The sequence below is a fragment of the Cottoperca gobio genome, chromosome 5, assembly GCF_900634415.1.
Source record: "Cottoperca gobio chromosome 5, fCotGob3.1, whole genome shotgun sequence".
In the NCBI taxonomy this organism is placed as follows: Eukaryota; Metazoa; Chordata; class Actinopteri; order Perciformes; family Bovichtidae; genus Cottoperca; species Cottoperca gobio.
The window spans coordinates 25290113-25304082 of record NC_041359.1 but is presented as its reverse complement, the minus strand read 5'-3'; the positions used below and the strand labels follow the sequence as shown (position 1 = coordinate 25304082).

Here is a 13970-nt window from a genome sequence, read left to right as displayed (position 1 = left end):
CTGACACCATCCAGATTACTCAGAGCGGCCTCAGACCCTCAGGGGCCCCAGAAGTCAGTTTTCTAGCGTATCAATTGTTCTTTTTGTATTTAAACATATTTATTTATGCATCACACTTTGATCAAATGCAATGTGTGAATGTGCACTGGCATTGCACAGTGAACTAGATAAAGAAACGTATGTGTATTTATTGGTGCTTTATAAGAGAATCCGGAATAACAAGAACACTTGAGTCAACAAGACGATGAATCTGACTTCTTGATTTAATTTCAGTCTCAGAGCAGCTGTCAATCATGACGTCTCATGTTCCTTATCGTGCTCTAAAGGATGTGGACATCCTGCCCATCCTGGTTTTAGGTCTGGGTGTGTATTTCCTGGTTTGGATCACTTATTTCCAAAGAATATAAATCTTAATGCTCCAGTAAACAATCTGCTTCTAATGTTGTGTTTGGTGAAGAACTCTTTCCTGTTGAATGTGGAAGAACTCAAACCTAATGTGAAACCTTTGGGATGAACGTCACCAGAAGAGCTTCAGTGTTGCACCTCACGGAGGCTCTTCTGGCTGACTGGGAGTAAAAACCTGCAGAAGACTGAAACCAGCAGCGGCATATAAAAGTCAGTCAGCGTGTCCAAATCCTCTGTGCCTGTGTGTGTGTGTGTGTGTGTGTGTGTGTGTGTGTGCATGTGTGTGTGTTGCAGCTGTTGTGATTTGATGCCTCTCCACATCTCCGTTTGTCTTCCTGCACTCAGCTGCCTCCAACATCGTGATCGTGTTTTTACCTTTGGTGTTGATGTTTTGTGGAACTTAGTTTTTAGTTCTCCCACCGTGTTCTCGTCTGTTTCACTCGCTAACGTTGTGTTTTGTGATTTTTGCACCTCCCTGCCCAGATTCAGACGCACGACCACCATGTGTCCCATCATCAGCCCCCGCTGCCTGTTTGACATCACACATCACAGTCTGTAGCTGCTGATGTGCTCTGACGTCTTCTTTTCCGCCTTTGTTTCAGATTAAGGTGGTGAACGCGTTCCGTAGCTCCCTGCACGTGGGGCTGGAGAGCCCAGAGTCCCGTAGCTCCATCCACAGCTTCATGGCCCACCCTGAGTTCGTCCCCCAGTCGGAGGAGGAGGCTCGCATCCCCACCATCGAGGAGACCGGAGACGAGATCGACCCCCTCCCCAGCGCCTCCAGTGGGGCGGGGGGAGGAGGAGAGCCGCCCAGCGCCTTCCCCCACAGCTGCGAGTCATCCATCTGAGCTCCTCCCTCCTCCTCCTCCTCCTCCTCCTCCTCCCCCTCCTCTTTATCAGCATCATCTGTCATCCCACCAACTGAACTGTCGCACTTAGGAGAGAAGTCACTCTGCACCCCCTCATCTTGCACTCACACATGCTTCACATCGTCTTATCCCCCCCCTCAGTCATTCCTGCCACGTTGTGTTTTTCATACTGACTGTGGCGTCGCTCTGCCTGTAAGTTTGTCCCTCCACCATCAGCGCCACACACAGTCCAGAGTCTCCTCTGTTGAAGTCTTTGTCCATTCATGTATATTTTTTACTTGATGATCCTTTTGAAAAAGCTTTTAAACTACGTTGTGTTCGATCTTTGCGGGACTCGCAGCAGCATGTTCTGTACTCGCTTCATTCCTGCGTAAACGCTCTCAAAACCGGCACCGAACTTTTGAACGAGTGCAGTGATTCTCATGTACATACGCTTCCCGCTCCTCTACACAGCTAACAGCCGGGTTTGGTCATCAGAAGATTTTTAGGCAAATGCAAAAATGTAACCTTTTTATTTTTTTGTCTGTTTTTAAAAGCTCTAACGAATGTTAATGGACGGTTGATTCAAACGCCTGAGAATGTCTTGTGAGTGTGACACTACAGTCTTCAAGGTTCAACTGTTAAAGAAATGTTCTTCCCTTTGTCGTGTCTGTATGTGTTGCTTTTCTTTCATCAGCTGTGTTGCATGTGGGAGGACAGAATGTTTACTACCCCAATTATATCTAACATGGCGGCGTCCAGAGAGGGCTCGCTCTCGCTCAGCGGGCTCTGACCCCCCCCTCCCTCCAGTACGTCCACAGTGTCGATAGGAAACAGGAGCGTGGTACATGTCTCCCGCTCTAGTAGGATGCATGTTATGTCTCATTCGTGTTGAGTCGCATGATAACTTTAGGAATGAATATTTGGGATTCTGTTTAGACGACCATGTGTGTGTTAGTCTGCAGCAGCGTCTGTTCACGGCTCCTTTAACTTCCTGTCTGTAGGACTGAACTTCCTGTGACCGCAACAGGACAAAAACAGACTCATCAATAGTCATGTCGCAGCCGCAGCAGCAGCTCTGCTCTATAGTGGGAGAAAATGTAATGTAAAGATGGCGTCTTGCTGACAGACGGGCTCTTCGACTCTCTGAATATAATAAAAGTTAATGGAAGAAATTACAGAAAAATCTTTCTTACAGATGAAGAAAGTTGTTTGTGGTCCTTCAATCAATCAGAAACCAAATCTAAAAAGAGTTGCACTTGAGTTTAATCTGTAATCTGTCTTCACTGCGGTACCAGAATCAGATCTGTCCAATCAGCTGCAGCGTCCAATCAGTAACTGATATCCAATAAGGAGGCGTGTCAGCTGCTCTCGTGTATCCTCGCTCCTCTGAGCAGAAATAAGAGTTTTGGGACTTCGTCTGGTTCGAGCGAGGGAATATCAAGAGACGTGTGATGTCTCTATAATCTGTGTACTGTCTGCATGATCTTAAATTTCCTTGCAAACGTGTTTTCACAGCAGAGGTAGCGCTGATGAAATGAGGCCACCGCATTCTCTGAACGCCATCACGATCTAAATGCATTTATCCCCCCCCCCCCCCCAAACTCCCCCATGACAGGCTCGTATTAGCATTAGCTAATAATTAGCTTGTGAAGCATTGCAACCAATCAAAAAAGACAACCTGTGACCGTGACACTGTGAGGCGACCCCCGCTGAACACTTGCCCCACTGTGCCGCCGATGACGAAGTTCATGTCACGTGGACCCTCGCAGCTTTCCAGAAAATATTCAACTCACATCTTTGTCAATTTAACTCGAAGTATTCATCCTTTTGTCTCTTCAAAATAAAAGACAAAATCCTTGTATTATCCATTTTCCGCTACTTATTTCCGGGTAGAAGTGGCGCCGGACTACGGTAACCCCCGTGCATGGATGAGTCTGTTCAGGGTCACACTGCAGGAAGCTCCATTCTCACAGACATGAAGTTGATGGATCTCTGAACAGAGTCTTTGTTAAAGACCAATCTTAGTACCAGGTCTGATGTTTTTGTTCCCTCGTTTGTCAGACTTTATAAACAGAAACTAAGTTGTCAGCAGAGAGGATGTTTGATCGTCATCGTCGCTGTGTTTGATTGACAGGCGTCTATGTGGCGGCCACTCCGAGGTTTATGGGAGCCTGTAAAAGTTAAATCCACTGTGTGTCCCCACCGCCGCTCAGTACTTCCTGCCTGCCGTTGTCCGCAGATTTACTGTCTTAAAAGAAGAAGGAATCATCTTCCAATCAGAAGCAGCGATGCGTGTAATCCCCTCTTAGTCTGACTAGCAGCCATCAACCTACGTGCTACTACTGCCATAGTTCCAACTCTTTTGTCATGACTAGGTTCTTCCTCTCCCCTCTGATGAGCTTTTTTCTATGTAACTCAGAGCCATATTTTATAGGTTGTCTGTATTGTTTTTTATCTCATTGTTATCGAGGTTTCCTTTGGACTTTTTCACCCCTCGACTTCCCCCCCCCCCTCCCCTGGCCCTTTACTCCAGACACGACCAAAAAGCATGGAGAAAATCTTCAGTCGTCACTGCCGAACCAAGTTTTAAGGACCTCTACAATGTTTACATGAAAAGCAAGTGGGTGGCAGTTCGCCTGCGCTTCTCTCATCCGACCACTTCCCTTTCATTCCCTTGCTTTCTTGAATCTTAGAGTTACTACTTAACTAAATGGGGAATCTTTCTTGCATGGTTTTCATATAAAATTCAATGTTTTGCTCATTTTTTACAATTCTTCTGTATTTTTATATTAAGTACTTTTTAATATTTTGGAGATATATGAATATATATGTATAGGCTGAAGAGTGTGGTGACAGTACAGTACATGAATGAGATGAATCTAACGTGGACTCTGTGTTTTTACAGCTCTCTAAATATTTATGCCACGTGTGTCGTCTTGGTCACCTGATGTTAGGGCTCAGAAACCTGCAGTGACTTGTTTACTTCCTGTCGGCCGTTCAATTGGAATCTCAACAATCTAATCTCATCAGCCCCCTTTTACATGAGTATATTCACCTTATCTAAAATGTTGTGACACACTACACGCTATGTGATTACGCAGTTATCCAACTCCATTAGTGTTCAGCCAATGCAACGTGAATACAGCTAACTGTATTTAAACATTAAATGGGAGTGTATAATTATTGATCCAACCTCTGGGTTTCTTTGTTTCTGTATTTTGAAGCTACTACGACTGATTTCTTTGAATGAGTGGACTGATGCTGTTTTCCAACTGACTGGTGTCGGAGCTTTAAAGAGGATCTCAGCTGTGTCCCGCTTCAGGCTCCGCCCCCATCGAAGGGGGCGTGGCCTATGACGCCGTGTCTCGTCCAATCCCTCTCAGACGGACCAAAACTTAACAACATAACCTGAGGACCAAAGCAGAGCCGGCCCGAATCATAAGACAAACCAATGAGTTGCTTTAAGCCCTCCAGCCTTTTTAGCATCGTTAGGCTAAGACGATCTTATTCCGTGTTTCCACTGCCTGGTTCTACTTGATTGCACTCAACTGACTTTTGGTACCAGGTCCACTGCAGATAGTACACATTCAGTGTAGATGGGATTCGCAGTAAGACTGTCCTGAAATCATCGACAACAGGACACTCGCTGAATCCTTTAATCGGCAACCAAACAGAGAAACGTTGCAGGCCGAAGTTTAGCAGACTGACCTTTTTTAAAATCTGGGTCGCTATTGGCGGTAGCTTGGCTATTTAAAAATGGCGGGTTTGTGCAGGATGTCCCGTGTCTTGCTGGTGACAAATCTCTGACCAATCAGTGGTCTGCAGTGTTTCAGCAGCTCATGTCGTTTGGAACCTCTACCAAAAGAAAGTACCAGGTTTTATCCTCAACCTTTGCAAATAAAAGAACTAAAGAGTACGAGTCTAGTTGAGCAGAGCCGCGCAGTGGAAATGTGCCATCCCATTGTATGTCTATGGGCTCCAAAGGGGACTCGAGGACAGTCTGAGGATGATTGGACCCGCTCCAAAGTGATCCAAGATCAGGAACCCCATTACACTGAATATAATTTGACTTTGACTTGGGTCTTGGGTCAGGGCTCGGTTGCTAAAAACATCTCCACCTAACATCAGCCATCAAACGAGAGATCCTCTGTTATTATTCGTCTTAACTTCAGGATTAAAAGATCTGATTACTTCTAGTTAACTGCTGCTGTACATGTGTACATACTGGGGGGGGGGGGGGAGGGGGCTGTCTAAACATGACTAGGGACCGCAAAAATGCTCGGGCGGCGCCCTGGGCCACATTTTTGATTTGGTCATGAAATTCGGACATTGAAGGAGGCGGAGCCTGCGACGGACACAGCTGTAACTGTAGATGTCATCGCCATTTTATACAAACTACCAACTTCAGAAAACATTTCCCGTGGAAGAGAGCAGGACTGTTAAAGTGCTCGTGACATCACTTCCTCTTCCTGCCGTGTGTCCGTTGGCTATAAACGAGACACAACAACGTTTTTTTTCTCTTTGTTCTTGTTCATTCTCTGAATCGGACAGAACACCGTTGCTCCTGCAGTCAGTACAATGTAAATAATGTCATATATAAGTGAATGAAGTGTACCTGCTGTCTGTGTCGGGGACAGGAAATGGGACAGAGGGGGCAATCAGCCAATCGTCATCCAGCAAAGCTTTAAGGATGTTCTGCCAAAGTCCTTTTCTTTCTCTTTTCTTTTCTTCTGCACAAGTTTGTTTTTAGAAAGTTTGCAGTCACATGACCCCCTCCCTCTCCCCCCCGTCCCCGTCCCCCCCATGCCGCCTGGATAAGATTGTCCCTCTGCTCTCGCTGTGGCTGCGCTGGTCGTCTGTTGGACTGGTTGCCCTCACATCTCATGCCGGGTGCACAGTACAGCCCCGCCATCAGAGGAGTTCAGAAGCTCTCAGTTTTCCATCAGGACTTCTGAATGGGGAGAAACTCGCTTCTTATCCTCATCGTTGCATTTTGACTGCTTCCTCTTCAGAGCACTGCCTTTTCTCAGAACAGCTTCCTGTTGTCGGATCTTAAGGAGTATTTTGGAGAACCTTCTCATCCACTTCAACATTCACAAATATAAAAAAAATGCTTCAAACGAACTGGAATATCACAGTTGGAAAAGTCATAACTACTCAACATATATATTTATATGTTATCTATGTATTTATATGTAGTATATATGTGTGTATTATATAGATATATTAGATATGAATACATAGATATATATATATATGTATATGTATATGGTTTCTCAGTTGAACTTCATTGCAAAAAAGACTGAAAAAGATTTGTTTTCTGTAATTACTATGATACACAGTAATAGGCGTTGGTGTTATTTTTGTATAAACATAATATCATCTATGTGGCATGCATGACATATATACAAAACTTGGTGGTTTAAAGCAATATGTCCAACCTGGTGCGATTGGTTCTGTTGTGTTCTGTGTAGCCTAAAGCCACTCTGTGTGAAAAGAGATGAAAAAAAAAAAAGAGAAACTGCATTTGGATAAAACTAACTGTTCAGTATACGTGTTCAATGTTCTGTGTTCTGCATGTTTTAGTATGGAATGAAACATCCCAAAATGTTGACTTGTTTTTACCAAATTAATCTCAAATACATGCCCCAAACACACACACACACACACACACACACACACACCCACACACACACACACACACACACACACACACACACACACACTCTCTCATGTAAGGGGAAACACTGAGGAAATTAAAACTGTGTGACTTCTGATGGATGGATTGATGAAAGATGAAGATTCTTCTTTTTTGTTTTGTTTCCATCGTCTCATTTATCCAGAAACAAAATAACTTGTAACAGATTTGTCCGCTTATCCACCTTGTAACTGTTTCATCCTCCCGTCCCAACACACACACACACACACACACACACACACCCACACACACTGAGATTTTCAGATTCTCCTGAACTCATCACCCACTCATCTGTGCAGTGAGAGGAGGAGGGAGAGGATGACTGTTAACCTGAAACCTTCAGGTAGGCTTCATCGTCATGTGACACACGTTGATCTCATCGATCATTATCCTCCTGCTTCTCCAGCGCTGCAGGTTGAGGAGAAACGAGGATAATGTTTGTCCATTGTCTGTCTTCATGTTAGAGCCCGAGCGATATATCGTCTGATCTTATTAATCTCAGATAAATCTGTTTATGTGTCTGATGTTTGTCCAGCAGAGCGCAATGAGTTTATATATGGATGCAACTAAGGATACTTTTTAATATTGATTCATTTGTATTTTTTTGGATTTATCAAAATCTTGTTTTGTCTATAAAATGTCAGAAAATAGTAGAAACTTTGTCCAAAACCCAAATTCAGATCAGCTTCATGTGAGACAAAATAAAATCTGGTATCAAAGAATGTTTGTTATCAGCAGAGAAATAATCAGCAGCTGTTTGGACTCCAGTAAAATTGTTATAATCTTTTCCAACACGGAGCTCTTAAAGTTGTTTCAAAGCTTTCTGGTGAGGATGAATTCTTTATGTATTAGTTTTTTGCTTTATAAGGTTGCTAACTAACCTGATCAGCCTCAGATGTGCTTTGTGTTTATTCACGTTACTTTGTCCGGCTGAATTAATCTGATTTACTTCAGCGGTAAGAACCCAAAATAAACAGACTCTGCTTGGATTTAGTTGCAATAAACTGAGCATGAGAATGTCAGGTCAATAACTTTTAAAATGCTTTGGATTGAACGGAGCTCTGCTAACATCTTAAAATCATTTAAATTAAATAGAAATACAGCAGACACTTTATTGTTAATGCACCTAAAAATCTACATACTGTGAAACTTAAAAATGATATAGACTCACCGGCATTTAAGATGTTAGTTATTGGTGGCAGATGTCCACAGACGGCTACTTATTCCGCCTTTTCTGATTTAACAACGTCAGGAGAATCTCAAACGCTGATTGGCTTTCTTGTGAATTTCTCGCTGGAGTTTAAAAAATGTCAAGTTTTTGCGAAGGCCTATTTGCAAATTTGCATTGACTTTCTATTGCGCCGCACAAAATTATGCCTGCTAAACACCTGCATGTTAGCATCGTCTGATGTTAGCCTCGTCTGATGTTAGCCTCGTCTGATGTTAGCATCGTCTGATGTTAGCCTCGTCTGATGTTAGCCTCGTCTGATGTTAGCATCGTCTGATGTTAGCCTCGTCTGATGTTAGCATCGTCTGATGTTAGCCTCGTCTGATGTTAGCCTCGTCTGATGTTAGCCTCGTCTGATGTTAGCATCGTCTGATGTTAGCATCGTCTGATGTTAGCCTCGTCTGATGTTAGCATCGTCTGATGTTAGCCTCCTCTGATGTTAGCCTCGTCTGATGTTAGCATCGTCTGATGTTAGCCTCGTCTGATGTTAGCCTCGTCTGATGTTAGCCTCGTCTGATGTTAGCATCGTCTGATGTTAGCATCGTCTGATGTTAGCCTCGTCTGATGTTAGCCTCGTCTGATGTTAGCATCGTCTGATGTTAGCATCCTCTGATGTTAGCCTCGTCTGATGTTAGCATCGTCTGATGTTAGCCTCGTCTGATGTTAGCATCGTCTGATGTTAGCCTTGTCTGATGTTAGCCTCGTCTGATGTTAGCATCGTCTGATGTTAGCATTGAGCACAAAGCGCTGGCACATGTCTGTCGTCTCTCCTCTGTACGTGTAAGAGTAGAGAGGACTTGACCTCCGTGTCTTCAGTCGTCCTGTCTGTCAGATTCTGAGCCTCAGCAGGGATTTGTTTGTGAGCCAAAATAATACTTCCTGTGCTTCCCTAAATGTGTGTGTGTGTGTGTGTGTGTGTGTGTGATGGGCTGTTGGCTCAGTGAAGGTGTGTTTCCTCAGTGCGTGTGTGTGTGTCACTCTCATCCTGTCTGTTTCGATCAAACATCCTCCTCCTGTTTGCTTCAATCTATGCAACAGAATCCTCCAGTTTCTCACTTTCTCTCCCTCACACTCTCCCTCTGTCTGCTCGTCTCTCGTCTCTTTATCCGCTTTTTAATTTTCATTTCTTTCTACAAACAGAACCACGATACCTGTACATTGATGTATGTATGTATGTGTGTGTGTGTGTGTGTGCATGTGTGTGTGTGTGCGACAGGTGCACACACACTCATGTAGTTTTCTTTACTCTTTTGTAAGATATGATCATGTGGAATGCCTTGGTCTTAGTGTCATGTCGTTTGAACTTAAGCTGAACAAAAGATGATAATCAAGCAACTGAGTAAAAGTTGTTACATAAGTATATATATATAATATATAAATATATATAAATATATACAAATATATATACATAAAATAAAGCCATTGGAATTTGAAATAAATCAGTGTCAATTTGTGATTTCTTTTTTTACAGATTATTTTTATTTATTTACTATTTATATGTATTTATTTCTTCTGGGTGAATGAAAGACTTCTGCGGGGGGAGGAATGATCTCAACACCATACAGTATTATTAACATTGCACTTTGAACTGGAAATCACATAAACCTGAATGCTTTAGTCAAAAACTATTTTTTAAAGGGTAATTAAATTTTTTATTTTACCAGGAAGCCCCAGTGAGATAAAAATCTATACGAGAGACATTATCACACATACAATTACGACATATACATGACCTACAAAGTTCACAATAGAACAAAAGATCAGCTGTAACACAGGCCTCTCAAGAAAAACAGCCGCTTGCCTCTCGTCACCACATTCCTCATGACGCCTTTGAATTCATTCAATTATTCTAACTTTAGATCTTTTTTTACATTTTTGTGTCCAATTTGCAGATTAGAGTGCAGTTTTCCACATATTATTTAAAACCTGGGGTACAAATCCTTACATTAACGAGAAAAATGGAATATTTTCAGGATATTTTTCCATCAGTGACATTAGATAAAGTTAAATTTGGATGTAATGTAGGTCGGTGGGAAGCCGGTGAGGGATCATGCCCTTGTCACTGTAGTTACACTTCCCTTTCTCTTTCTGGCCACACTAGAGTCTGTCACAGCTTCACGATTAGCACCTGATCAGAAACAGGAAATCACTTTAGCTTTATTGAGAGGGAAACGAGGACAGTGAGGTTCAAGGTTAATTTATCGTTATTGAACAACACAGAGTGGCTCAACGAAATGTAGTTGTAGTCCCTTTATGCTACATAAGAAAAACAAAATACTTTTTTATGTTGTAGTTTGGAGTTGATGAGTATCCCAGTTTGAGGGAAGATGCTGGTCTAGTGGTCTAGTGGTACAGCAGCAGGTGATACAGCAGCAGGTGGTATAGCTGCAGATGATATGGCAGCAGGTGATACACCAGCAGGTGATACAGCAGCAGGTGGTACACCAGGAGGTGATACCGCTGCAGGTGGTACGGCTGCAAGTGATACGGCTGCAGGTGATACGGCTGCAGGTGATACAGCAGCAGGTGATACCACTGCAGGTGATACGGCTGCAGGTGATACAGCAGCAGGTGATACCACTGCAGGTGATACGGCTGCAGGTGATACAGCAGCAGGTGATACACCAGGAGGTGATACCGCTGCAGGTTGGTTCGGCAGCAGGTGATACGGCTGCAGGTGATACGGCAGCAGGTGATACCACTGCAGGTGATACGGCTGCAGGTGATACAGCAGCAGGTGATACGGCTGCAGGTGATACGGCAGCAGGTGATACGGCTGCAGGTGATACGGCAGCAGGTGATACGGCTGCAGGTGATACAGCAGCAGGTGGTACGCCAGCAGGTGATACCACTGCAGGTGATACGGCTGCAGGTGATACGGCAGCAGGTGATACGGCTGCAGGTGATACGGCTGCAGGTGATACAGCAGCAGGTGGTACGCCAGCAGGTGATACCACTGCAGGTGATACGGCTGCAGGTGATACAGCAGCAGGTGATACACCAGCAGGTGATACCACTGCAGGTGATACGGCTGCAGGTGATACAGCAGCAGGTGATACACCAGGAGGTGATACCACTGCAGGTGATACGGCAGCAGGTGGTACGGCAGCAGGTGATACAGCAGCAGGTGATACCGCTGCAGGTGGTATGGCTGCAGGTGGTACGGCTGCAGGTGGTACGGCTGCAGGTGGTACGGCTGCAGGTGGTACAGCTGCAGGTGGTACGGCTGCAGGTGGTACGGCTGCAGGTGGTACAGCAGCAGGGTGACAAACAGACTTGAGGATAGGTCGAGTCGATCTAAAATACAGTGGATCTTAACAGAGAAATAACTCTGGTAAACCGAAACACAGATCTGAGACCTGCAGACCTTTTTAGACTGAATATCATGAGGGACCGGCAACAAGTGGACCTCTCCCCAGGACAACAGAGGGAATTAAAAGAGACTAGAGCTGCTACTGAAACTGATGGAAAATGCAATGTAAAAAAGGATATATATATATATATATATATATATATATATATATATATATATATATATATATATATACGGTACTAGATTTTCACATAATATAATTATAATTATAAGTATAATTATAACTATGATTATTTATTATTATTATCAGTTACAATGACCATTAGAGGAATAAGAACAGAATTATAAACCTGATTAAAATAACATGTTACAGAACAAAACATGCTAGTTTACATGTCAGCAGCACTATAGCATGTTAAATTATCAACTTAATGAAAAATGACATTAGTTGTAAGCTTTTAAAATGATATCCTAGTATTATTATTAAATAGCATATACTGTAGGGGCTCCTGTCTGTACCTTTAGCTCATACACTTACGTCAGTATTTTTCAATACCGTAGAAAAGCAAATGTACACAGTATGACAATCGTCAACTTAAATACTGCAGTGTACTGCTCACCGTTACAACCCAGGACACACTTCACATCTTTAGCCCCGTCACTGGGATTTTAGAAAGCGAAGTCTGTAATGAACAGTTCTGTCACTAGGGGGCGCTATCCAACAGTCCGAAGGTATCGTGCGTTACATATCAGAGAAATTATAAATTAATTAATCAATTAGGACACACTACTTCATGACGTTGCACCTTGAACTTTGACCCTCTTCCTCATATGTCCGCTGTGCAAAGGATTGTGGGTCATTATAGCCTGAAAAGCATGCTGCAAAATGCAACCCAATGCAGGAGGACATCCTGGTTATTTTTGACGTACAGCACTTGACATACTATGTATTGGGACGTACTAAATATTTTTATTATAATAGTTTGGTAGTCTGGGTTTAGGAACGTATTCCTCAGTAGCACTCAGCTGCTTAGTGCAACACTGCCACCATGTGGACACCAGCTGCGTTACACCGGAGGAGCCTCCAAATCTACAAAGCTGTGTGTGGATGATGTTGTACAGGAGGACATTTTATTATGAAAATAAAGCAAGTAATGGTTTCTCCAGTTAATCTTCTTCAGCTCTTGATCCTGAGATACTCGAGTTTCCCAACCCAAACAGAGTATCTTATTAGTACGGACCAGTGCTCAGGAATGTAAATTATTCAAATATACAGACGTTTAAATTATTCACAATGCACATCTGCTCTCTGAAGCGGGTGTTAGAGCTTTAAGTGTTCACCATAAATATTATCACGTTAAGTTACTTTAATATTAGTATTAGAGCAGGGGTTGCCAACCTGTTTGAGTCTGAGAGCTACCTGAAGGGTAGAGAGTGATATAATCTTACCGAATAAACATTCATTTGCTCAATTGACCTTTAAATGTTCTGTAAACATACAGCTGTGACAGCGTTACAATACTATCACTGTGCCACATAGTGACATGTTTACGTGGCGCCCAGTGTTACTCCTGTATTAAAGCTTAAATATGGTCGTAAACAAACTCTGGAAACTTTATATTAAAACTGAAAAAGCTGCAGAAACAATCTATGCCTTTTCCATCCCAAGATATTACATGGATAAATATGCATGAAACGTATATGTATATTAAATGATATTATATATTATCAAGCTGTCCTGCACTTTGATACATCATAAAAATGTAATGTGATAAAATAGGATTTTAGCCCGTCCCACTACAACACTACAAACACTACACTTCACCATGAAATATCCTTCAGAAATCTTTTTTATTATTATTATTGTATTATTATTATCATCATTGTTACTATTATTATTATTATTATTATTATTATTATTATTATTATTATTATTATTATTATTATTATTAATAATAATAATAATAATAATAATAATAATAAACGACTTCATGAAAGAAAGGGAAAGGAAAGGAGAGACCCTGCCCGGAGGAAGCCCGGGGCCCCCGTCTGGAGCCAGGCCCAGAGGGAGGGCCCGACAACGAGCGCCTGGTGGCCGGGTTTGCCACGGAGCCCGGTCGGGCACTGCCCGAAGAAGCTACATGGTGCCTCCCATCCATCCATCCTGTGGGCCCACCACTCATGGGAAAAACCGCTGGGGTCGGGTGCGCTGTCACACGGGTGGCAGTGATGGTCAGGGACCTCGACGGACCAGACCCGGGCAGCAGAGGCTGGCTCTGGGGACGTGGAACGTCACCTCTCTGTGGGGGAAGGAGCCGAAACTAGTGCGGGAGGTGGATCGCTACCAGTTGGATCTGGTGGGGCTTACCTCCATGCTGGCTCTGGAACCGTACTCCTGGATAGGGGTTGGACTCTATTCTTCTCCGGAGTTGCCCAAGGTGTGAGGCGTCGGGCCGGGGTGGGGATACTCACTAG

At 43.3% G+C, this 13970-nt stretch overlaps 2 protein-coding genes across 2 annotated transcripts in view; one reads left to right on the top strand and one right to left on the bottom strand.

Moving 5' to 3' along the window:
- The window catches only part of LOC115008333 (plasma membrane calcium-transporting ATPase 1-like), a 90012-nt gene extending 80391 nt beyond the window's left edge, over positions 1-9621 (top strand). The window contains 1 exon segment of the mRNA XM_029431880.1: positions 1008-9621. Within this exon segment, the coding sequence (XP_029287740.1) occupies positions 1008-1253 (246 nt within the window). The 3' untranslated portion in view covers positions 1254-9621.
- Positions 9622-10525: 904 nt separating this feature from the next.
- Positions 10526-12356, bottom strand: LOC115007770 (histidine-rich glycoprotein-like). The gene is made up of 3 exons (XM_029430734.1): positions 12302-12356; positions 10821-11479; positions 10526-10777 (listed from the first exon to the last, which is right to left on the bottom strand). The coding sequence occupies exons 1-3, from the start codon at positions 12354-12356 to the stop codon at positions 10526-10528; spliced, it is 966 nt and encodes a 321-aa protein (XP_029286594.1).
- Positions 12357-13970: the final 1614 nt, after the last annotated feature.